General features: G+C 42.0%; 1 protein-coding gene across 1 annotated transcript; it reads left to right on the top strand.

The window, feature by feature from the left end:
- Nucleotides 1–973: 973 nt before the first annotated feature.
- LOC117522993 (glycoprotein endo-alpha-1,2-mannosidase-like protein) lies at nucleotides 974–26,428 on the top strand. Its single transcript, XM_034184412.1, has 4 exons — nucleotides 974–1,531; nucleotides 20,937–21,053; nucleotides 26,203–26,283; nucleotides 26,373–26,428. The coding sequence occupies exons 1-4, from the start codon at nucleotides 1,027–1,029 to the stop codon at nucleotides 26,426–26,428; spliced, it is 759 nt and encodes a 252-aa protein (XP_034040303.1). The 5' UTR covers nucleotides 974–1,026.

Genomic DNA, 26,428 nt, shown 5'->3' with positions numbered 1-26,428 from the left:
CGTCGTTTTAGGGCTCCTATGAGGAGGACTAAAAGATTTCAGGTCTCGTTTATTCCTAGTGCAATTTTATTACTCAATGGCAATTAGCCTTTGATGATTTTATTTAGCACTACTATTGCTTATTTGCACATCCACATATTGCATTTTTGCAATACTTTTTGTTTTCGGCATGGACTCTGGATTGAATATTTGACATTGTATGGGTATTGTTTTTATTGTTTTTATTTTATTTTATTTTATTACTATTATTATTATTATTATTATTAAGTTTTACTTTTATTACTAAGTTTAGTGATAAAGGTTACTTAGTTAGTTATTATTATTAAGTTTATTCCTTTGTTTCCTTCCTTGTTTGATTTTAGACTTTTAATTGGGTCTTATTTTCACTGTTGATATTGTTATCTTTGTGTACCTTGTCCTTTGTGTGCTCCTGCTGCAACATCAATTTCCCTTTACGGGACAATAAAGAAATTCTGATTCTGAAGGCGCATGCGCAAAGGTTCCACCTCCTGCCTCCAGGTGGCGCTGATCACACCTCTTACGGCTCTCTGTGCTCGGAGTTAGTGTTAGTCCCGCCCAGCGCCCCGCCCACCGCAGAGACAAACGCTTCATTCTGTGGTTTTGTGATCTGCAGGAAAACGGCGTGTCCACGGCTGTGGGACCGTGTTTGCTGAAAAAAATGACGGCGGACAGATGAGACAGAAGCCGCAGGAAGGTGACGGAATCAGAGGTTTTGGTCAGATCGGTTTTTATTTCAATGGAATGGGCATATGATGATATCACGGTTTTCAGTTTTTTCCTCAGAACATCGGATTGGAGCGTGGACGGACCGCGAGCTTCTGAGGAGACTTCAGAGGTGATGGAAGTGAAATGACTGATTCCGTCTGTGCTTCAGGCCTGGTTTCTTTTCCTGATTGATGCCTTGCTGAAGGACCAGGGCCGCATGATGGACAGGATCAGCCGCGGCTCGCACCCGCAGGAGTCCGTGTTTTCTTCCGGCGTGGATCAGCACCACGGACAGCGACCATGACTCGGCTGCGCAGGAAAGCTTTTGTGGCGCTCTTCCTCTTCACGCTTTTCATTTTCGGCACCATGATGGGTCTCAGGACTCTCAAACCCAGCGACGGCTTCTCGGATCTGGCTCCTGGGATGGACTTCGTCGGGGACAGACCCGAAATAAGGCGTCCGGACGTGAAAGACGTGGCGGTGTCACAGGGCCAGTACCGCGTGGCCAACAGCGACACCAAGGTGGTTTTCACCCGGTTAGACCGAGAGCTGAGCATTTTCTACGACGTGCACATCTTTTACTACCTGTGGTACGGATCTCCAAGCGTGGACGGGAAGTACGTGCACTGGGACCACGTCCTGGTGCCGCACTGGGACCCGAAGATCGCAGCCAGTCACGCTCAAGGAAGACACACACCTCCAGAAGACATCGCCTCCAGTTTTTACCCCGAGCTGGGACCTTACAGTTCCAAAGAGCCGGAGGTGCTGGAGTCCCACATGACCCAGATAGAAGCAGCTGCAGCAGGTAAACATTCAGATATTGCTCTTTTACGTTTGACTGTCATTTCTGGCTCCACACATCGGACTAAATGGGATTATTGTAGTTTACGTGGTCACCTAGTGACAGACAGAGGAGGTCATATTGCTTAGAAACCAAGTTGCATCCTCCAGTGCTGAAAAATGATGCCAGGGCAGAAGTCCCAAAAGTTGCAGTTCCTCGATGGCCCTTGAGGCCTGGCCCAAAAACGAGCCAATCCCAGATGGTAAGCATCAATTCAGAATGAAGCAACGTGAAAGATGAAAAACGCTGAAGTTCCTTAAATGGCTACTTGAAGCTGACTTCAAAAGGGAGCACATGCCCATGAAGCAGAAGCCCATGTTAAAATGTCCAACTTTAGAGGAGAAATGAAAATGTTTACAGCCTGGTACAAATAAAACAAACAAACAAAGCAAAATGGTTTTCCTCCCATGATAACTGTAAGGGTAGCATATATTTTACTTCTAATTCCTTAGTTTAAAATGTTTAAAGACACCCAAGGTATGCATAATTAGGGGTGTGGCCTTTTTGAGTGGCAGCCAGTGTGTTGCTGCTTGTAAGCAAAGCTCAGAGCTCGGGTCCTACACAGGACACAAGTGGATGAAACCCAGAGCAGCAATTTTTGGGCTTTAAGACAGCTCTTCCAGGTCTCTGTAGAAAACATGTGGGTGACATCACACAGGGTTTGTCCAGTACAAAAAATATATATCAATAGACTTGATTAAACAATTAATTGAAAAAGTAACCAATGGATCAACCAATTACAAAAGTGATTGATGGATTTTAAATCAATTTTGATCAGTCCCATAGAACCCCATGTTAAAATGTCCAACTAAACTGCAGAAATATACATGCTTACAGGAGGGTTGAAGAAATGATTGTTTTTCTCCATTATTCGATTAGTTGTTAGGCCCATAAAATGCCCAAAAAATAGTGAAATAAATGTTGATCAATGTTATCCAGAGCCCAAGATGACACCTTTAAATGTCCACAGGAGAAAGATATTCTTACTGCCAGATAGGAGTAAAGTAGGGTAGTAAAATAAGAAATACTCACATTAAGAAGCTGAAATAAAAGAATTTGGACTTTAAAAACATGACTCAAACTGATTAATTGATATTCAAATAGTTCTTGATTAATTTAATAGATGGTTAATCATCAGTTCATCATTACAGCGCTATTAGAAACCAAGCTGCAACCTCCAATGTTAAAACATGGTGCCAAGGCAGAAGTGTCAAAAGCTGTGGGTCCTCTAATGGCCACTTGATGCTGGCTGTAAAAGTGCATCATTTCCCATAGAACTCTATGTTAAAATGTCCAACTTTATGGGATAAATATACATTTAAAGCCTGATACAAAAAAGTTCTGGTCTCAATACACTCAAAAACAATAGTCTTTTAGGATTGAGGGGGACATAAAGCAACGTTAAACAGAAAATACTATTATGTCATGCCGGTCCTCAGCAGTTCTACAGTGACAAGACTGGTTAGTCTCCTGACAAATCCCCCCGCAGTGCAGCTCTCAAGTCTCACCTGTTAAAGACATTTGAACTTTGTGAGGGCCAGCAGGCTTTTTTCTCTGCACGGCTTAGGGACAGCAAACCCTCTGAGCTTATAGACGGAATGTTACAGCTCCTGGGGAGCACAGACCTGATTTCTTGTTTGTCCACATCTTCTTACGGCAACTCCCTCCTCAGGTGCGTGCAGCTTTGGCCAACACTTCTATCCCTGACTGGCTTGCTCTTGGCTAAAGAAGCAGACAAGTTTTTTTTCTGGGTGATCAACACCACGGCATGACTGCTGCGACGCTCACCACTGCCCACTCTGCCACAATCGCATCAGCTCATGCCCTTCACACATGTGCACCACTCCCAGGTGACGCAGCACTCATAGCAACAGCACCTATTTTGCCTCGGTAGTGTCCTCAGCCCTGCCTCTGTTTCTATCATGCTAAATTTGGATCCAGAGACAAGCATTGCCAATCACCTTGCACTTTTAGCTGGAAGGGAAACGTCGGGGCCGGCACTCAGTAGTGGCCATGAGTGGCGGCCACACTGGCAGGCTGCTGTTCATCTAGGACACCATCTCTGGGTGTTATTTCATGTGTGACACCTGTGCACACAGGAGCCTTCCACTCACGTCCAGACTGGACATCCTAGCGAATGGGCTTGGCCCCCCCTTGAAGCTGCCAACGGCAGCCCCATAAGCACTTATGGTACCCGACATGTTAACTTGTGCTTTAGTGGCCAGAGGTTTAGCTGAAACGTCATCACAGCTAAAGTCGCTGTCTCCCTCCTGGGTGCGGATTATCTGTACAGACTACTAATGGATGTCAAAAACCATCACTTGATTAATGCCACCACCTTTTGTTCATGCAGCTGCACCTGCAGTGGTGTGTGGACTTCATCAGACTGCCTAGCGTGCATGCTGACGTGTTTCACCGCCTGCTCTGAGAATGTCCTGTGCTCACACAGCCGACCTTTTCATCCTCTGCTGCCAAGCATGGAGGATGAAACCACATCACCACTACGGGCCCACCTGTATATTCCCGGGCAAGGCATCTCGACCCAGCGAATCTCCTCATTTGCTAGAGCTGAGTTCGACAACATGGAACACTTGGCATTAGCTGTCACTCCAACAGCCAATGGGCATCGCTCCTCCACATGATTCCCAAGCCCAGCGGCGGGTGTCACCCCTGTGTTGTTTACTGCCAAATTAACAATGCTACATCAGACAGCTACCCAGTACCACACATCCAGGATTTTGTAGTGCTCTTGGCAGGTAAGGTGATCTTCTCTAAGATGGATCTTCTCCGTGGATGCCACCAAGTGCTTGTCTACCCCCTTGCCATCTCCAAAACAGCAGTGCTCACCCCTTTTGGACTGTTTGAGTTCCTGAGAATACCGTTTGGCCTTAAGAACGACGCCCGGTCATTCCAGTGCCTCATGTACTTTGTGCTACGTGACCTGTCTTTCTTGTTTGTATATCTGGACAGACCCATGGGGGCTTGCCCATCCTTCTCCACGGGCCTAGGGTTTCCTTACCAGGGGGCGTACACCACAGTCTTTCTGACAATTGGGTGCAGAGGAGCCATTGCAGCCAGGTTATTCACCTGCTTCCTCAATAACCTTTGTTATTTTCGTTAATGGTGAATTCTGTGGGGATGTATGTGGCGGACATAATTCAACATGTAATAGACGTTGTGGACATAATTCACCATACATGGTTGTCATTTGTGGTTAGTTTGTTCTGTGTTGTGCATTTGGCAATGTGCTGAGGTGCGTGTGGTGTACACCAATGTGTGTGTCCTTCACAGCCATAGAGACATGGCCTCTTTGATGATTTTGCACCCTCCTGTGTTGTTGATGGGCGGTGCCGAGCTGGTTTTGAAGTTAGTGAGTTTTTGAACCTGTCAGACAAAATAAATAACATGTCGTTGCGTTGTCAGTGTGGGAAATTGTCTTGTCTTTTTCCACCCATCACAGTTTTCACAGTATTCACTTAAAGTGTTCCGTTACATGGTTCCACACAACTGTCTTAAGTAACTCAACAGAGTGACAGTCATTATTAAAGGGAGAAGCTACTGTGTTTTACCCCAGAATCTTGTGTTGACGCAACAAAAATGACCTAATCTGCCAAAACACATTATTTGTTGAAATAATATAAACAACTCAGTTACATTTTAGAAAAAATGCATTAGTTCAATCAATCAATCAACTTTTTTCTTATATAGCGCCAAATCACAACAAACAGTTGCCCCAAGGCGCTCCAAAAGACTCCACCCCAGATGGGATTAGTTGAATGAATACATTGAAAGAGGTTTCTTTAAAAATACAATAGTGATTTTTTTTGTTTGTTTTGTTTCATGCTCATAACAAATGTACATGGCGGACGGGGAGGTGAGGTTTTTTCCTCAATGTAACAGTGGTTTAGGCTGTTTTAAGCCATAAAGGTCAATTTGAGTGACAGCAAGCATCCAGAAGCCAAAAGGCCACTAGCAGCTGCCCGCTAACCTGCCAGTAGCTCAATTTATGAACATTTTAATACAAATATAAAAGAATATTGCTCTCTTACTCTCTTAATGGTTGTCTCGGGTGAAACAAGCTCCAACTTGTAGTAATCACATTCTTTTTTCTGGCATCCTTAACCCAGAACCCCTGGAGGGACAATGCCATTATGTCAGTGTGGCTTCATGTTCAGCTTTGCAGATGCTCCTCCAGTGGACAAAGGCAAAAACCACAGATGGACAGTGGCGTGCTGTGGGTTTTCATTCAGCGCCTTCAGTAGACATCAGTCAACTATAACCTATGTAAACAATGCACACGTTGTGCAGGACAACGCAACGGCTGCGCTTCACACCATGCCACAGGCATCCAACAACATGCAAATAATTAAAATACACCAAGTAAAGCAACAATGCATCTCAATGAGTATATCAATCAATTAATCAAATATCAATGCACAATTTGCCACAATACACGCTGCGCACATAATTGAACAGCTGCAAAGCAAAACCTTAGCAAACTATTCCAGGTGCCCCAATTAAGCTCAGTGTCAATCAGTACTTTCAAGAGCACATGTGAACAATTAAAAGAAAAAAAAAATGCTCATTATAGTCTCTATGAGAATGTAATAGAAAAGTAACACTCACCCGTTACTTGTAAATAAAATCCAGGGCGTCTGTCCTTTCTTACGAAGCGTTCAATAACGCCATCATGCAGGTGTCCTTGCTGCTTCAGCTGGCTGAGGAGTTCCTTGCATATGTTTTTTATCCATTTAACCTGTCTGTCAAACTTCGGAGGCTGTGTCTCGGGAAATGTCTGCTTAAAGGCGTTAAACCGCTTCGCATCCAAAAATCCAGCAAACTTCATTTTATTATGATCTTCAAGTCTGTTCCTGATTTGTGTGGAATGATATCAGTCACGGGCAGGTGAAGCTGTTTGTAGTGTGCCCGCGCGTCAAGCTTCCCACGGGAACGCTTGGCGCACCTACGGCTCACGTGGTGTCCTCGAAAATGTCCCTAAATTTTTTTGTCTCTCTTAACACGTTGGCAAAATTCATCAATTCTGGCCAGACTGAACTGGACATCCAAAGTATTATTTTGTAAAATACCAAACCAGGCACGTCTGCAATGTCAACAATCTCACAGAAGGCAAAAAACCTTTCACAACTTTTTAACTGTGTCAATGTCCTGACGCACAGTGAACTGTTTCCTGATCAGACTCCCCAGTGTGATCGAGGATGTTCTGAAAAACTTCAACAAGCTCCGCTCTCTTGTGGACACACCAGGCAGCTGCTGAAGTTCCACTTCACCTGTGCCACGCACGGCAGCCACCTATGTCAAAATTCATCCGGTAGTTTAGTGCATTTGGAGAACGTGTAAAGAACGCTGACAATTCACCGAAATTTGCAAAACATATTTTGCATTCTTTTATCTTTGATGCTCCTGGACATGACCAGATTTAAAGTGTGCGCATAACAGTGCACAAAGAGAGTCAGGGGAACTGCGTCTTTTACGCGTGCCTCCACTTCATTTAGCCCCGATGCCATCGCAGCTGCTCCATCGTAACATTGAGCAACTAACTTTGCAGTTGTAGTTGCCAGTAAATCAAAAACAAGTCCTGCTAGATCCTGTGCTCGTTTCTTCTTAGTAATGTCATCAAATTTGAGAAATCTTTCTTTCACTCCTGTTTCAGTCACATACCTGAGAACATAGGAGAGCTACACCACATTACTGAAATCAGTTGTTTCATCAAACATAACCGCGACACACATTGTTTAATCTCCTCGGCGATGTGTTCTTTCAGTAACTCGCCGACTGCCTTGACGAGGTCATTCTGGAATTTCTCTAACGTGCCTGTAAAAACAGTGGCTGGTCAAGATGATGTCTCAAGTTGCTATCGTGGTCTACCAGCATTGTCAATAATTCCAAATAATTCCCACAGTTTAGGGAATCTCTGGATTCATCATGTCTCAGAAAGACAGTTCTTGTTGTCCCAAAAAGATGACACAGTCAATAAGACCCTTCAAGATGTAGTGGCTCTTCTTGACCCTCTCGTTGTGAACGCTGGTCTCCTGTTTGCTCTACTCATCCATCTGCAAATAAACTCGATCTTCATCAAATGTTTCAAATGCACTACACACAGAGTTTTGGTGTTTAAGCGCTGCCTTTGTGAAGCTGATCAAACTGCTAAAACCAGTGTAGTTCTATGTCTGTCTGTTGGAGTTGGAAAGTAAACACGGCCAGCAGAATTACGGTCAGTTCAGAGTCACCAGGTCACCTAACCTGCATGTCTGTGGAAGTGAGAAGAAGTTGGGCCACCCAGAAGAAATCCACATGAACACAGGAAGAACATATGTACTCCACACAGAATGGACCAGGTGGGGAGCGATCCCCCGATCTTCTTGCTGAGGCAACAGTGCTATCCATGAAGCCACAGTGATGCCCTAATGCAAATATAATTCATAAAATTTATTAAATTCATGTGAATGTCACAAAATTGACATTCATTCAACATGGCTTTGTTTCACTGTTTTACGTGCTTGGGTCAGAAAAATCCTTTTTTTCGATTAGAACAAGCAAAAATGTTGAATGTTGCAGCCTTAATGAATAGAGGAGCAGATATGCGCAATATTTGGGGGAATCGTGACTTTGACGATTAAAGCATGAAATTTAGCACACAGTTACAGCATACCAAATGGCTAATTTTTGGCTATGGGGCATTGCAGAGCCGGCCATTTTCCAAGATGGCTGCCACCAGGTTGTTTTATCAGTTGCTCAGGCTCTAGACCACCAAGGCTCTTGATTTTGCTGTCTAATCCTACATATTCAAGGATGAGAATGCAGTATTACTATTTACAACATGCAAGAAACCTGCATAACAACATATGGCTAGCATCCAGGTTACTAAATAATTGTGAAACCATTAAAGTATGTAATATTGGTGATTTTATACATGCCTATCGAACTGTGACTAATGAGAGTACAACATGGTACCCTACTTTCCCAATGTTTCATTAATTGGTATTGACTAGAATTATCCAGTAGACCCTAAAACAGCCTGACCTGCAGCAGCTTTTTTGTCATCCACTGTTCTCAGCAGCAGACTTGTTGGTGCAGTTTGATTGCTGCAAGAAATGTATGAGCACGTTCCGCACAGATGAAACATGTGAAAGTTTTAAATGCATTTATACAAACACTATGTTATTAATCCTCATTATTAAGCAAGCTAGCTAGTTAAACATATTTGGCAAACATCAGCAATCTAGCTGTGAGTACATATGCAGCATTTTTCAGACTGATTTGAAAATGGTACTTCATTGGTCAAAACATCGGTATTCAATTGGTTTGGGTCCTATGCCAATCTCAATTTTTTGGGGAGTAATCTGTATATACATTTGTATGCTTTCAGCTGACCTTGACTGCCTGATGCAACTAACTGTACACAGTAAATTTTGCAGAGTAAAATTTACTCTGCTGGGATAACATTTGGTCCCACTCCAAATACAGTTAAAAATGCTCTATCACAGTGCTAAATTAATTCTATCACGATGTAAAATCAACTCAAGCATAAACACTTGGTTTGTCAAGATGGTAGAGCTGATATCACTCTATAATAGAGTGTATTTTACTCTATTTAGACTGAGACCAAAAGAGTGATTGTGCTGGCAGCTGACGTACCTTCCTGGTGGTTTCAGCTGATGCTGGATTGGTGGTACTAGAGATAGTACATACTGTTCTTTAAGTAGCCTAGTCATTTGTGAGACAATGGCCAAACTATTAAAGTTAGTGGACCCTACTGAGTCTGGAATGTCAGATACACAGTGCCTGACCACAGACTGGAATAAATGTGTTCTGTGTCAGGAAGATAGAGATGAGATACTGAAATGTCCAGCTAATTCAACATGTGGCAGAGATGGGGAAGGATACAAGACCATAGCTGAACTTCTTGTATCACCAGAAGGTACCAGAGCCTGTCATGAACTCCTCTGCTGTGGATGCAAGAAAGGGATACAGTGGAAAGTGCAACTGTTTCAAGGCAGAGCTTAAGTGCACTGCGCTTTACCACTGTGATGGCTTCTTGTGTTTTTTAGAAGTAACGTTGCATTTACTAAATTGTGACCTCTGTTTTGTTGTCACTATGCCACTGCAGTTGTGTTTTCAAAGCTAGCATTGCATTTCAGCATTCGCTGTAACTATGTGACCTCTTTTCTTGTTGTCATTAAAGAAAAAAAACAACTGAAAAAAACATTAGATTTCCATTGATTTAGAATAGCTTTAAAGATACACTAATCCTAATTCAATATTTGACCTAATGGTGGCGTTAGAAGGAAGGTCCTAGACTCACCAAAATCAATAGATTTTGGTGAGTCTAGGACCTTCATCAGGGGGCCATGAATCTTTCCAGAAAATTTGAAAAGAATGAGATGAAGCTCTTGGAGTTAACACACTAATGTGAAAACTCTGCAGTGGCAGAGATGGTGGCAGTCCACGAAAAAACCATAAAATCACTGACTCATCATTTGGGGATATAACAGTACCACTGCATTCCTCATCGTTAAAAATGTGGTATTAGGCACCGGGATCAAGACCCTTGGTGGTCTTGAGCCTGAGCTACTAAGCTACTTGAAATGGATACCTGCAACACATTTCAAAAAAGTTGGGATGAGGTAACAAAAGACTGGGAAAGTTGATGAGTGTTCAAAGAACACCTAATTGGAAACAGGTGAGTGTCATGATTGGGTATAAAAGGAGCATCCCCAAAAGGCTCAGCCATTCACAAGCAAAGATGGGGCAAGGATCACCACTTTGTGAACAGCTGCATGAAAAAATAGTCCAACAGTTTATGAACAATGTTTCTCAATGTCCAATTGCAAGGAATTTAGGGATTCCATCATCTACAGTCCATAATATAATCAGAAGATTCAGAGAATCTGGAGAACTTTCTACATGTAAGCGGCAAGGTGGAAAACCAACATTGAATGCCCATGACCTTCAATCCCTCAGACGGCACTGCAGTAAAAACCGACATCATTGTGTAAAGGATCTTACCGCTTGGGCTCAGGAACATTTCAGAAAACCATTGTCAATTAACACAGTTCATCGCTACATCTACAAGTGCAAGTTAAAACTCTATCATGCAAAGTGAAAGCCATACATCAACAACATCCAGAAACACCACCGCATTCTCTGGGCTCGAGCTCATTTGAAATGGACACAGTCCACGTTTCAAATTGTTTTTGGAAATCATGGATGTTTTGTCCTCCGGACAAAAAAGGAAAACAACCATCCAGATTGTTACCAGCACAAAGTACAAAAGCCAGTATCTGTGATGGTATGGGGGTATGTTAGTGCCCATGACATGGGCAACTTACACGTCTGTAATGGCACCATCAATACTGACAGGCACATCCAGGTTTTGGAGCAACACATGATGCCATCCAAGCAACGTCTTTTTCAGGGACGTCTCTGCTTATTTCAGCAAGACAATGCCAAGCCACATTATGCACGTGTTACAACAGCGTGGCTTTGTAGTAAAAGAGTGCAGGTACTAGACTGGCCTGCCTGCAGTCCAGATCTGTCGCCCATTGAAAATGTGTGACGCATTATGAAGCTCAAAATATGACAACGGAGACCCCGGACTGTTGAGCAACTGAAGTCGTACATCAAGCAAGAATGAGAAAGAATTCCACTTACAAAGCGTCAACAATTAGTGTCCTCAGTTCCCAAACACTTATTGAGTGTTGTTAGAAGGAAAGGTGATGTAACACAGTGGTAAACATACCACTGTCACAACGTTTTTGAAACGTGTTGCAGGCATCCATTTCAAAATGAGCAAATATTTGCACAAAAACAGTAAAGTTTATCAGTAACAGTAAAGTTTATAAAGTTTTAAATATCTTGTCTTTGTGGTGGATTCAATTGAATATAGTTGAAGAGGATTTGCAAATCATTGTATTCTGTTTTTATGTACATTTTACACACCCTCCCAACGTCATTGGAATTGGGGTTGTAGTAGTTAAGGGGAGAGAAATTTTTGTGCTACATCATCATCAGCAAGGTTGGTGTCATACTTATGTATTCTCTTCTTTGTCCTTTGAACATTTTACCTCTTCATGTTTGCAAGTAACAGTAGCAGTAACATAGTAGTAGTAGTAGTAGTCGTAGTAGTAGATTAGTAACAGCTGTGTTGTGAAAGTGTCGTGACACGGACCCACAACAGGGGGCGTAAATGAACGGACAATGGATAAGCCAAAAGTAACAATTTAATGTTATGAATCGCACAACGACGTACAGACAATAACAATATAGTGACTGTCAGTCATACACCAGGTGACGTGTGGGCAGGCTCGACGATAGAAGACGCCTGGCGAGAGAAGAGCCGATCCCACACAGCTTCCACTGCCAACGGAGCTGAAGAACACCGGAGCCACCAAGCCCTGCGCCCCAGGTGGCCGCTGTCTTCAGCAGTCAAACCCGGTACTGCTGGCAGAGAACAGAGACAGTCCTGATGAGTGTGAGGTCGCACACTCAGTAATCCCACAGTCTGTATTCAGTAAGGAGGGAGAACCTCCACCTCCAATCACACACTCGTGCAGCTCCTGTCTAACCACTTATCTGGTTGGGGTGTGAAGCGAAGCCGTCGCTGATCACACCAAACGCCAATCCCACAGATAAGGCAATCACCACAGGAAAACGGCTGCAAAGAAGTTCAGATTATTACTCAATGTTTTGAGTCAGCAGAGAAAATTACCTGATTGGTAGTTGATTTCTCGGCGGGGAGGTGGAGTTGCAGTCCGGCCTTTAAGGTGGTGGTGATGATGTGGATGAGTGACAGCTGATGCTGATGACGAGTAACAGCTGTCACTCCCGGTTGCTATGACGCCCTCTCCTGCTTGAAGCCCGCACTTCAAGCATTGCGCCATCTGGTGGTGGTGGGCCAGCAGTACCTCCTCTTCAGCGGCCCACACAACAAGCTGTCTCTTCTTGAGGCAGCTTTAATCACACGCTAACAGTTCTGTGGAGGTTTGTTGATCCCTACTTAGTTGACCTAATCAAATCCTACATACCGGCCCAGGCTCCGTGTGGTGAATAGTCTGTAGGCCACAGAGCCTTCTCTGCACCTGTGCCCCTGTTTTGTGAAATGATCTCCCTATAAAACACTCTGATTCTGTAGAGACATTCAAGTCCAGACTTAATACGCATTTATTCTCCATTTCATATGGCTAGCAAACTGGCGTCATATGGTACTATGCTTCCTATCCTTTTAAATTAATTTTATTAGCAATAGAATGGGTCCTGACCTCAGCTTCATCTAAATCTGGGTCTGTTAGTGAAACTTAGGGCTAGCGGCTGGCGATCACCTTAATATTTTCGCTGCTTTCCTGTCAATTTACTACTGATGAATTATACCTTAGGTGCAGTTTTTCTGGCCTACTGATTCTGCTCTTTTTCTCTTTATCCAAGGTATGAATAACATCACATAGGAGTGACGGCTGCAGACCACAGGGTGCTTGCTGGACTGACTGCGAGATGCCATGGCTGAAGCTGATGCAGCACACTGCGCTCCGCGTTTGGAATGGATGTTGCCATGGGAACAGGCCCACTTCCTCATCCGCATGAAGACTGCTGGATGACCCCTGCCTGTGGCATGAATGCCTGCATGGTCTTCTAATCAATGCATATTGTATTTATGTTTTTTTTATGTTGTTTAATTTCCTGTTTCTGTTTCTTAGCGCTTTGTAAAACTTTGTTAAAGCCTTGTAACTTTTAGAATGGCCTAAGCAGTGGGTCCCTCCTATGAGTCTGGCCTGCTTGAGGTTTCTTCCTCAGTATCATGAGCAGGAGTTTTTACTTTCACCTGTGTGCTTGTTCTAGGGGTTTGTAAGATGAGACCTTACTCGTGTGAAGCACCTTGAGGCAGTTTTGTTGTGATTTGGCACTATATAAATGCAGTGGTGGGCACATTCCGATAATCGATAACAGATAATTACCGAAGATAATGTTTTCATTATCGGATTATCTTTTTAGATAAATGTAAAAACCATCATCGGACTAATTATCTTCCGATGAATTACCGTCCGATAACTTTTAGACCAATAACGTACTAAACTAAGGTGAACAGTGAAAAACATTTTTAAAACTGTTGAGACCTATCTGTTAAAAGTTTCCTAATAGGCATGTTGTTCTAAGCAAAGGAGAACTGGTGACCAAAAAAAATTTTCTTTAACACCATGCTAATATAATCGCAATGTCACCAAGTCATCCAGAGGCATACATGTTTAACTTATGGTTCAAATTTAACCACTCATTTTTAGACAAGTTATTTAAAATTATTGTCATGTCTGAAGTTTATAAAGTGAAAATATCAGATATATGTTTTCGTTTTAAAGTAATGTGCTGATTTTTAAGGTTTTGTGAACACATGCTGTGCCAGGCAGCAATGCATTATGGGTAGCATAAGGTAATCTCAGACGTTCACGACAGGACAAATGCAATTCAGACACTCTGTTCAGGGTCCACAGATAACAGCATTAAACTCTAGTGCCTAAAACTCTCGTGAATATATTCTTTGGGTTTATAGACATTAGTGTATTGCGTTTGTTAAATTCCACGCATCTTAAATGTAGCAGACACGGATTATCTGGAATTTTGTTTGACATTTTTTCAAGGCCACTACTGCCATCTACTGGCCAGGAGTGTTCATGGCAGTATTAAACGTCTGGGTACATGGCTGCTCTCAAAGTGTGGTATTGTCCATTGTCCAGGCGCTTTTGTGTGCATATATTTGTTAACTTTGTATTCTAAAAACTACGGTTAGAAGTAATTCCGACTCCTTATTGGTCCACATGAACGAGGTTGGCGCCATGTTTTTAGTTTTTGTGGAAGTGACGACAAGAGAATAAGGCTCCTGATTGGATAGAATTTTAATCAGTACCAGCCACCCAAAGGTTTGGCAGACTAATTACAACACATTTATACGGTTCGATGTGGATGGATTTTTTTTTTTAAACGACGTAGTGTGGATTAAGTTTTTCCCCAAACTGAAAGGGTAAGCTATTCGGTTTTACAAATACCCGACAACGTGTGTACATGGCCTTATGTCTGTGAAAGGCACTATATAAATAAATGTACTTACTTACTTACTAATATTGAGTGCACGTTTTACAACATCATAAAAGTTTTAAAACATGCAATTGTGATGACACTTCCAGTGCTCCGTAAAAATGCTTGTTTTTACAAATAAAAATGGAATATTTTACAAAAGCACATTTATCTTTAAACCAACACACGTCACATTAACGTCTGGTGGTTGGCTCTCACTCCGGTATTGTATCACTTCCTGTTCCGGAGCACAGCGGTGTTTTTCTGTATCTGTTAGCTGTTTAATCTGCGCAGTTAGATTGATCTAGTTATCTAGATTACGATTTGTTTCCCAGTGTAATCTTTACGTGCCTTAACTAAAGCACTCATTCTGCTGAATCACCTCTAAATTATTTACACATTATTCACTTTGCGTGTTTTTAGGAATCCGCTAGCTTAGCGTAGCTACTAGCTCTTAGCCGATTTAGCATGGCGGCTTCTCCTGTCTCTCCCCGCACTTTCTGCTCTGGGTGTGAAATGTTTAGTTATTCCTCGGCCTCCTTTAGCAGTAATGGTACTTGTAATAAGTGTAGCTTATTCGTAGCTTTGGAGGCCAGGCTGGGCGAATTGGGGACTCGGCTCCGCACCGTGGAAAATTCTACAGCTAGCCAGGCCCCTGTAGTCGGTGCGGACCAAGGTAGCTTAGCCGCCGTTAGTTCCCCCCTGGCAGATCCCGAGCAGCCGGGAAAGCAGGCTGACTGGGTGACTGTGAGGAGGAAGCGTAGCCCTAAACAGAAGCCCCGTGTACACCGCCAACCGTTCACATTTCTAACCGTTTTTCCCCACTCCCCCCGACGACACACCCGCCGAGGATCAAACTCTGGTTATTGGCGACTCTGTTTTGAGAAATGTGAAGTGTAGCGACACCAGCAACCATAGTCAATTGTCTTCGGGGGCCAGAGCAGGCGGACATTGAAGGAAATTTGAAACCTGCTGGTTAAGGCTAAGCGTAAATTTGGTAAGATTGTAATTCACGTCGGCAGTAATGACACCCGGTTACGCCAATCGGAGGTCACTAAATTAACATTAAATCGGTGTGTAACTTGCAAAACAATGTCGGACTCTGTAGTTTTCTCTGGGCCCCTCCCCAATCAGACCGGGAGTGACATGTTTAGCCGCATGTTCTCTTTGAATTGCTGGCTGTCTGAGTGGTGTCCAAAAAATGAGGTGGGCTTCATAGATAATTGGCAAAGCTTCTGGGGAAAACCTGGTCTTGTTAGGAGAGACGGCATCCATCCCACTTTGGATGGAGCAGCTCCATTTCTAGAAATCTGGCTAATTTTCTTAAATCCTCCAAACCGTGACTATCCAGGGTTGGGACCAGGAAGCAGAGTTGTAGTCTTACACACCTCTCTGCAGCTTCTCTCCCCCTGCCATCCCCTCATTACCCCATCCCCGTAGAGACGGTGCCTGCTCCCAGACTACCAATAACCAGCAAAAATCTATTTAAGCATAAAAATTCAAAAGAAAAAATAATATAGCACCTTCAACTGCACCACAGACTAAAACAGTTAAATGTGGTCTATTAAACATTAGGTCTCTCTCTTCTAAGTCCCTGTGGTAAATGATAATAATTGAATCAACATATTGATTTATTCTGCCTAACAGAAACCTGGTTACAGCAGGATGAATATGTTAGTTTAAATGAGTCAACACCCCCGAGTCACACTAACTGTCAGAATGCTCGTAGCACGGGCCGGGGCGGAGGATTAGCAGCAATCTTCCATTCCAGCTTATTAATTAATCAAAAAACCCAGACAGAGCTTTAATTCATTTGAAAGCTTGTCTCTTAGTCTTGTCCATCCAAATTGGAAGTCCCAAAAACCAGTTTATTTGTTATTATCTACGTCCACCTGGTCGTTACTGTGAGTTTCTCTGTGAATTTTCAGACCTTTTGTCTGACTTAGTGCTTAGCTCAGATAAGATAATTATAGTGGGCGATTTTAACATCCACACAGATGCTGAGAATGACAGCCTCAACACTGCATTAATCTATTATTAGACTCTATTGGCTTTGCTCAAAAAGTAAATGAGTCCACCCACCACTTTAATCATATCTTAGATCTTGTTCTGACTTATGGTATGGAAATAGAAGACTTAACAGTATTCCCTGAAAACTCCCTTCTGTCTGATCATTTTTTAATAACATTTACATTTACTCTGATGGACTACCAGCAGTAGGAATAAGTTTGCATTACACTAGAAGTCTTTCAGAAAGCGCTGTAAACTAGGTTTAAGGATATGATTCCTTCTTTATGTTCTCCTAATGCCATATAACAACACAGTGCAGAGTAGCTACCTAAACTCTGTAAGGGAGATAGAGTATCTCGTCAATAGTTTTACATCCTCATTGAAGACAACTTTGGATGCTGTAGCTCCTCTGAAAAAGAGAGCTTTAAATCAGAAGTGTCTGACTCCATGGTATAACTCTCAAACTCGTAGCTTAAAGCAGATAACCCGTAAGTTGGAGAGGAAATGGCGTCTCACTAATTTAGAAGATCTTCACTTAGCCTGGAAAAAGAGGTCTGTTGCTCTATAAAAAGCCCTCCGTAAAGCTAGGACATCTTTCTACTCAGCACTATTGAAGAAAATAGAACAACCCCAGTTTCTTTTCAGCACTGTAGCCAGGCTGACAAAGAGGTCAGAGCTCTATTGAGCTGAGTATCCATTATCTTTAACTAGTAATGAGTTCATGACTTTCTTTGCTAACAAAATTTTAACTATTAGAGAAAAAATTACTCATAACCATCCCAAAGACGTATTGTTATCTTTGGCTGCTTTCAGTGATGCCGGTATTTGGTTAGACTCTTTCTCTCCGATTGTTCTGTCTGAGTTATTTTCATTAGTTACTTCATCCAAACCATCAACATGTTTATTAGACCCCATTCCTACCAGGCTGCTCAAGGAAGCCCTACCATTATTTAATGCTTCGATCTTAAATATGATCAATCTATCTTTGTTAGTTGGCTATGTACCACAGGCTTTTAAGGTGGCAGTAATTAAACCATTACTTAAAAAGCCATCACTTGACCCAGCTATCTTAGCTAATTATAGGCCAATCTCCAACCTTCCTTATCTCTCAAAAATTCTTGAAAGGGTAGTTGTAAAACAGCTAACTGATCATCTGCAGAGGAATGGTCTATTTGAAGAGTTTCAGTCAGGTTTAGAATTCATCATAGTACAGAAACAGCATTAGTGAAGGTTACAAATGATCTTCTTATGGCCTCGGACAGTGGACTCATCTCTGTGCTTGTTCTGTTAGACCTCAGTGCTGCTTTTGATACTGTTGACCATAAAATTTTATTACAGAGATTAGAGCATGCCATAGGTATTAAAGGCACTGCGCTGCGGTGGTTTGAATCATATTTGTCTAATAGATTACAATTTGTTCATGTAAATGGGGAATCTTCTTCACAGACTAAAGTTAATTATGGAGTTCCACAAGGTTCTGTGCTAGGACCAATTTTATTCACTTTATATATGCTTCCCTTAGGCAGTATTATTAGACGGTATTGCTTAAATTTTCATTGTTACGCAGATGATACCCAGCTTAGATCTATCCATGAAGCCAGAGGACACACACCAATTAGCTAAACTGCAGGATTGTCTTACAGACATAAAGACATGGATGACCTCTAATTTCCTGCTTTTAAACTCAGATAAAACTGAAGTTATTGTACTTGGCCCCACAAATCTTAGAAACATGGTGTCTAACCAGATCCTTACTCTGGATGGCATTACCCTGACCTCTAGTAATACTGTGAGAAATCTTGGAGTCATTTTTGATCAGGATATGTCATTCAAAGCGCATATTAAACAAATATGTAGGACTGCTTTTTTGCATTTACGCAATATCTCTAAAATCAGAAAGGTCTTGTCTCAGAGTGATGCTGAAAAACTAATTCATGCATTTATTTCCTCTAGGCTGGACTATTGTAATTCATTATATCAGGTTGTCCTAAAAGTTCCCTAAAAAGCCTTCAGTTAATTCAAAATGCTGCAGCTAGAGTGCTGACGGGGACTAGAAGGAGAGAGCATATCTTACCCATATTGGCCTCTCTTCATTGGCTTCCTGTTAATTCTAGAATAGAATTTAAAATTCTTCTTCTTACTTATAAGGTTTTGAATAATCAGGTCCCATCTTATCTTAGGGACCTCGTAGTACCATATCACCCCAATAGAGCGCTTCGCTCTCAGACTGCAGGCTTACTTGTAGTTCCTAGGGTTTGTAAGAGTAGAATGTGAGGCAGAGCCTTCAGCTTTCAGGCTCCTCTCCTGTGGAACCAGCTCCCAATTCAGATCAGGGAGACAGACACCCTCTCTACTTTTAAGATTAGGCTTAAAACTTTCCTTTTTGCTAAAGCTTATAGTTAGGGCTGGATCAGGTGACCCTGAACCATCCCTTAGTTATGCTGCTATAGACGTAGACTGCTGGGGGGTTCCCATGATGCACTGTTTCTTTCTCTTTTTGCTCTGTATGTACCACTCTGCATTTAATCATTAGTGATCGATCTCTGCTCCCCTCCACAGCATATCTTTTTCCTGGTTCTCTCCCTCAGCCCCAACCAGTCCCAGCAGAAGACTGCCCCTCCCTGAGCCTGGTTCTGCTGGAGGTTTCTTCCTGTTAAAAGGGAGTTTTTCCTTCCCACTGTAGCCAAGTGCTTGCTCACAGGGGGTCGTTTTGACCGTTGGGGTTTTACATCATTATTGTATGGCCTTGCCTTACAATATAAGGCGCCTTGGGGCAACTGTTTGTTGTGATTTGGCGCTATATAAAAAAAAAATAGATTGATTGATTGATTAACGTGTTGGTTTACATAATGGATTACTGAACCAATCACTGTTTAGCACTTTTACCCAGAATGCTTTGCGGTCTGTGTTTGTTACAAAACCTCAGAATTAGTGCCTTATTCAACATTAAAAGATATGTTATATTTTAACTTTGTACAAATGACAGAATTGACATTAATGGAGTTATTCTATCAGTATTTTCAAAAAACCATAAGTTAGTATGACTTTATTTTTCAAGACCTCCGCCTGACAGGAGTGTTGAAATTGATAGGGAGTTGGCTTTGTGGTTGGTCTTGGTGTGCCTCTGTTGTGGGAGCGCTGTTGTAAACAAGAGCTTTCAGCAGGGGCAGGATGTTGAAAGAAAAATGATTATGATTAGTAAAGAGTTGATTTCATGGGTGTTCTCAGAATTTATCTGTGCTGCTTCCTGCAAGGGGCAGTATGGTCAAACATTCTTGCTTATTCTTTAGGTCGTTTACCGCTTTTGAAAGCAATTGTGTTAAAAATCAATTTCAGCTCTTTAGTAACTGCAAATGTCCCATAGACAATGCCAGAATTTATCGGTTATTGATTATCTGTAACTTCCGATACATTTTTGGGTGGTTTATCGGTTTATCTTTATCAAAGATAACTTTTCAGTTATCTTTATTATCTGTTATCGAAGTTAATTTTTTTGGTTATCTGTGCCCACCACTGTATAAATGAAAAAAATTTAAATTAAAAAATCAAGATGAAGTTTTCATTTCAGTCTCTGAATCAAACCTGTCCTGGGGAGGCTAATCAGCCAAATAATCAAATATTTAATCAGTAACACCAAACAATTAATTTTCATATACAGCTCAATTTGATCTCCAAGTAAATGATTTCCATTTTTGATTCAGTTGTCTAATAAATAAAACCAGATACACAGACTGGGGCTTGAAATTGTGTGTCATCAGTGGTAAAAGTAGCACTGTACAACTTTATGAGTAATCGGGAAAGTTTTAAACATAAAAAAAAAATTGTGATAGCAAGATAAATCGTGATCCAAAAATGTTAAATTTAAATTGTGTAAATGAAGGTCTAATCTTTTGTAAAACTATGTTGGAGCGGACATCTGAGTGCAATATGTGACAGTTGAGACTGAACGTTCTGTGAGCAGAAGCCTCCTTAGATCCACATGAAACCCACGAAAGCACATTACATGTTTTGAGATTTTAAGTGAAAAATTTTAGCTATTATAATGTAACAAAATGAATAGGAAGTCGTTTGGAAATCAGTCATAGTTCATCTCGTGAGGAACGAAGCCTTTGTTCAAATATAAAACAACATTATATGCTATTTCTGGTACAATCACAGTTGCTCCAGCATCGGAAGCTTCATGAAAGACGCTAAGAATTATTCTGTATTATTCAGTTCTTTGCTCATGGACACTGTGGCAGATAGCCTGGGATCAGTCCTGAACTCTTTGGTGTTGCAGGGGTTCTGGTGCTGTCCTGGTATCCTCCCGGGCTGGCTGATGACCATGGCGAGCCCACGGAGGACCTGGTTCCTGCGGTCATGTATGCCGCTCACAGGCACAGCATCAAGGTAACTGGTGAGACAACTGGTATGTTTTTCCCTTTTGATATTTTCCTGCATAACATTGTAAATGGTAAATGGACTGCATTTCTATAGCGCTTTTCCATCTGTATCAGACGCTCAAAGCGCTTTAAAAATAATGCCTCACATTCACCCCGATGTGAGGGTGCTGCCATACAAGGCACTCACTTACACACCGGGAGCAATAGGGAATTCAAGACCTTGCCTAAGGGCCCTTAGTGATTTTCCAGTCAGGCTGGGATTTGAACCGATGATCTTCTGGTCTCAAGCCCAACGCCTTAACCACTAGACCATCACCTCCCCCATTGTGTGACTAATGGTGCAGGGGGTCTGTACAAACTAAACCAAGGCCAACAATGATCTGATTATTTTATTGATGCATTTAGCGTCTGCCTCATGCTGCTAATTATTTTTTTCTGATGGACAGAGAATCTTTAGTGTCATCACAGATCGCACGGCTTCTGAAAAGTAGTTCAGTCAGGAAAACCAGTCTGCTGTTTGTTCTTACATTTCCTCTTCAGTCCCAACAGTAAATTTACTTAATCTACAAAACATTTACTACAAAACTAACATCAAAAACAACAATAAAATAATAATAATGAAACCACTTATTCAGTTTGGTTCATGAGTATTTGGACAGTGACACCATTTTGATCTTCATTTTGTCTGTACGTCATCACAATGGAGCTGAAATGAAACAGTTAAAAAGTTCTTGTAGTGTCAATGTTCAGCTTTAAATCAAGGAATTTAGGAAATACAGCTACTGTACATGATCTCTGCATTTTCAGCAACCAGCAGTAACTGGACAAACATACGTACCTTTAAATGTAATGATTAAATCATCATTTTTACAGCCAGTTTACTTGAGACAAGTCAGGGGATGAACACATGAACCCTTCCAAGGTGCTCAATCACTTAGCACTATGTGTATTATCTCCCATTATATAACTCCTAAATAGAACCTTGTCATTTGATTGGTGGTTTGTATGTCACGTGATACTGACTATTCGTTCCATTTGCCATTGTGTACTATTTACCGTGCCTATTTTGTTACATTTAGCATGCAAATTTGGTTCCACACATTTTGTACCATTGCACGCTCACACAAGCAGCGATGCTGCTTAGCTTAAAAAACAAACATGGTGGGGCTTGTGTTGATGACAGACAATGCTCATTCATCTAACACAAAAAAATTAATCCACCACGACATACGGCATCTGGAGGCATTTGCTGTATTCGCTGTCAGATGAAGAGCTCAACACATTTTTGTTGCAATTTTCACTGGACTGAGGAAAGCAGGTGGCAGGTTGTGCACAAAGAAGTTAATGCATGGCATCAGGTATGGACTACATCGTCAGGATTGTTTTTGAACTATCTGACTGTTTTTGCAAGTTGACTGTCAACAATTTTGGATTGGATTGGACTCTGATAGGTTTGTGTTGGACAGTTTGGAACCTGTTGACCTCAAAGGACCAGTGACGCACCCCATAATGTGAGTCTCTTTTCTCTGTTTAATTGTTTATAAATAAAATATCAAATGACAAGGATCTATTTAGGTGTCATATAAAACAAGTAATGAATGCTTTTTCATTCATACAATGGAAAGAAATTTCATAGGTGAAAGATGGAATGTTCCATTCAACAAGGCACAGCTTATTTATCATTCATCATATTATCTGCTCCTTAATACTACTTAATACTTAAGACTTAATACAAACGGCTTCCCAGTGAATCCATGCTGACCGATTTCTAGACGGCCCGCTCCACTGCCGATCCGCGCTGACCGACCCGCTCCACTTTCTAGGACGACCCACTCCACTGCCTCAAGGCAACCCGCTCTACTTCTCAGTTGAAAGAATCTCTTATTTAATGATATAAATGTAGAAGGAATAACACTTACTAACCAGCATGACTGAGTGAACGTGACATTGTGTGCTGCAGATGACGTTTTTATATGTAAGGATTAAACAACTCAAAGCCGTGCATTATACGATTTGAATGCACGACGTGGAACGGAGTGGTGTTACTCCACGAAGTGCTTTCAAACCGTATAATGCACGGCTTCAAGTTGTTTAATCCGCTTATACCATGGTCCCACACAGTGAGCTAACACACAGATATTTATTTAAGTTAACAGAACTTGATAAAAATGCATAAGTATTTGGGACTATTTTATGCCATTCTCAAGATATTTTGCCTCTGATGCGCTTACCGAGTCTGCAGGCTCAGTAAGCGCCGCAGCAGGCCACTTACACCGCCCCACTCTCTGCTGTGTGGAGCTGCGGCCAACTCCGGCACCGCGCCCCTGTCTGGTGTATGGAGCTGCCAACTCTGGCAACAGGTCCAGAAACTACACTCGCTGTTTTGATGCGGAGCGCCCCAGCAGCCCGCAAGGATAGAACTGGTCTCTTCTTCTTTCCCATCTTCAGTCTTGTCCAGTTCGTCTGATGTTAAATCTTTATGCCATTGCTTTTGCTGTTCTTCTCGTTTGCTCTCCTCCTCTTTCCGTTCCTCATATGTTTTATTTTGGCCAAAAATATTAAAATTCACTTGGAAATCCATGTTTTATTGCATTTCTGTTATTCACCTGTCAAAACAGCTGATCTGTGCCAACTGATTTGCACGTTGCTATGGTGACAACCAGAGCAGAGTGATTACAATGACAATAACTTTATTTCTCCTTTAGTATAATGTGACTCTCGTATTTGAAACTCGCTCCCCTTCCCAGGATGACTCACTCCAATATCTAGGATGACCCGCTCTGCTTTGCGAGTGGAGCTGGTCGTCCAGAAAACTGGAGCGAGTCGGCCAGCGCGGGTCGGCAGTGGAGAGGGTCGACCAGACACCTCCTGACCTACAGGCTTGTCACATTCATCTGTTTTTTGTTTTTAAATCAGCGGCCATTGCAGTAACTTTTTGTTAATTTGGCAAAAAAGGCATGGCTGGTTAATTACGGGTTTCTTCATCAGTAAATCTAGGCTCAAGTCTCCAATGTGCATTGTAGCTGAAATCTTAAGGATCTTCTTATTAAGGTTCAAAATCTTCATTTTAACAAGATCCTTGAACCTATGGAAATATCTCACTAGTGATACAACTGGAAAAAGTTGCAATATATACAGTGGGGGAAATAAGTATTTGATCCCCTGTCAGTTTTGCAGGTTTTCCCACCTACAAAGAATGGAGAGGTCTGTAATTTTTATTGTAGGTACACTTCAACTGTGAGAGACAGAATCTAAAAAAAAAAAAATCCAGTAAATCACATTGTATGATTTTTAAATAATGAATTTGCATTTTTATTTCATGGAATATATTTGACCCCCTAGAAAAACAGAGCTTAACAATTGGTGCAGAAACATTTGTCTGCCATTACAAAGGTCAGACATTTCCTGTAGTTCTTGACTTCTTGTTTTCACACACTGCAACAGGGATTTTGGTCCATTCCTCCATACAGATCTTCTCCAAATCTTTCATGTTTTGAGTTTCAGCTCCCTCCAAAGATTTTCTATAGAGTTCAGGTCTAGAGACTGGCCAGGCCACTCCAGGACCTTGAAATGCTTCTTACGGTGCCCCTCCTTAGTTGCCCTGGCTGTGTGTTTGGGGTCATTGTCATGCTGGAAGACCCAGCCATGACCCATCTTCAGTGCTCTTACTGAGGGAAGGAGGTTGTTTGCCAAAATCTCACATTACATGACCCCATCCATCATCCTTCAATACGGTGCAGTCGTCCTGCCCCCTTTGCAGAAGAGCACCCCCAGAGTATGATGTTTCCACCCCCATGCTTCATGGTTGGGATGGTTTTCTTGGGGTTGTTATCCTCTAAACATGGTAAGTGGAGTTGATTTCAAAAAGCTCTATTTTGGTCTCATCTGATCACATGACCTTCTCCCATGCCTCCTCTGGATCATCCAGATGGTCACTGGTGAACTTCAAACAGGCCTGGACATGTGCTGGCTTTAGCAGGGAGACCTTGCTGCCCTGCAGGATTTTAAACCATGACAGCATCATGTTTACTAATGTAATCTTTGTGACTGTGGTCCCAGTTCTCTTCAGGTCATTGACCAGGTCCTCCTGTGTAGTTCTGAGCTTTCTCAGAATCATGCAAATAAAGAAAAATGCTTAAAAAGGTGGGAGCAGAAGCTGAAAGGTTTTAGCCATGCTAATGCTCCCCTGAAGCATTTACTCAAAAAAGTCTGAAGAAAATGGTTATTTCGTATGATAATTTAGGTTGTCCTTTAGTCAAATAAAAATAGTGACAACACACACAACACACACACACACACACATACACTTCTTCATATCGGGTGGGGCCTATCTCAGCAGTATAGAGGGTGATTCGTGACGGAAATTAAGGAGAAGACTGCAAAGTCTTGGCAGTCTTGTTAAAACTGCTGGAAAAATCTCAGGCAGTCAGCAGGGGGGTAACGTCCATCTATAACAGACAGGTCCTGAGAAAGGCTAATGCTGTTCTGGATTGTTCTAATCATCCACTGAAAAAAGAGTGTGAGCTTTTGCCCTCAGGCCGTCGTTTTAGGGCTCCTATGAGGAGGACTAAAAGATTTCAGGTCTCGTTTATTCCTAGTGCAATTTTATTACTCAATGGCAATTAGCCTTTGATGATTTTATTTAGCACTACTATTGCTTATTTGCACATCCACATATTGCATTTTTGCAATATTTTGTTTTCGGCATGGACTCTGGATTGAATATTTGACATTGTATGGGTATTGTTTTTATTGTTTATTTTTTTTTTATTACTATTATATTATTATTATTATTAAGTTTTACTTTTATTACTAAGTTTAGTGATAAAGGTTACTTAGTTAGTTATTATTATTAAGTTTATTCCTTTGTTCCTTCCTTGTTTGATTTTAGACTTTTAATTGGGTCTTATTTTCACTGTTGATATTGTTATCTTTGTGTACCTTGTCCTTTGTGTGCTCCTGCTGCAACATCAATTTCCCTTTACGGGACAATAAAGAAATTCTGATTCTGAAGGCGCATGCGCAAAGGTTCCACCTCCTGCCTCCAGGTGGCGCTGATCACACCTCTTACGGCTCTCTGTGCTCGGAGTTAGTGTTAGTCCCGCCCAGCGCCCCGCCCACCGCAGAGACAAACGCTTCATTCTGTGGTTTTGTGATCTGCAGGAAAACGGCGTGTCCACGGCTGTGGGACCGTGTTTGCTGAAAAAAATGACGGCGGACAGATGAGACAGAAGCCGCAGGAAGGTGACGGAATCAGAGGTTTTGGTCAGATCGGTTTTTATTTCAATGGAATGGGCATATGATGATATCACGGTTTTCAGTTTTTTCCTCAGAACATCGGATTGGAGCGTGGACGGACCGCGAGCTTCTGAGGAGACTTCAGAGGTGA

This window comes from Thalassophryne amazonica, chromosome 13 (genome assembly GCF_902500255.1).
Source record: "Thalassophryne amazonica chromosome 13, fThaAma1.1, whole genome shotgun sequence".
Classification (NCBI taxonomy): Eukaryota; Metazoa; Chordata; class Actinopteri; order Batrachoidiformes; family Batrachoididae; genus Thalassophryne; species Thalassophryne amazonica.
The sequence above is the reverse complement of the archived record's forward strand: the minus strand, read 5'-3'. Positions and strand labels throughout refer to the sequence as shown.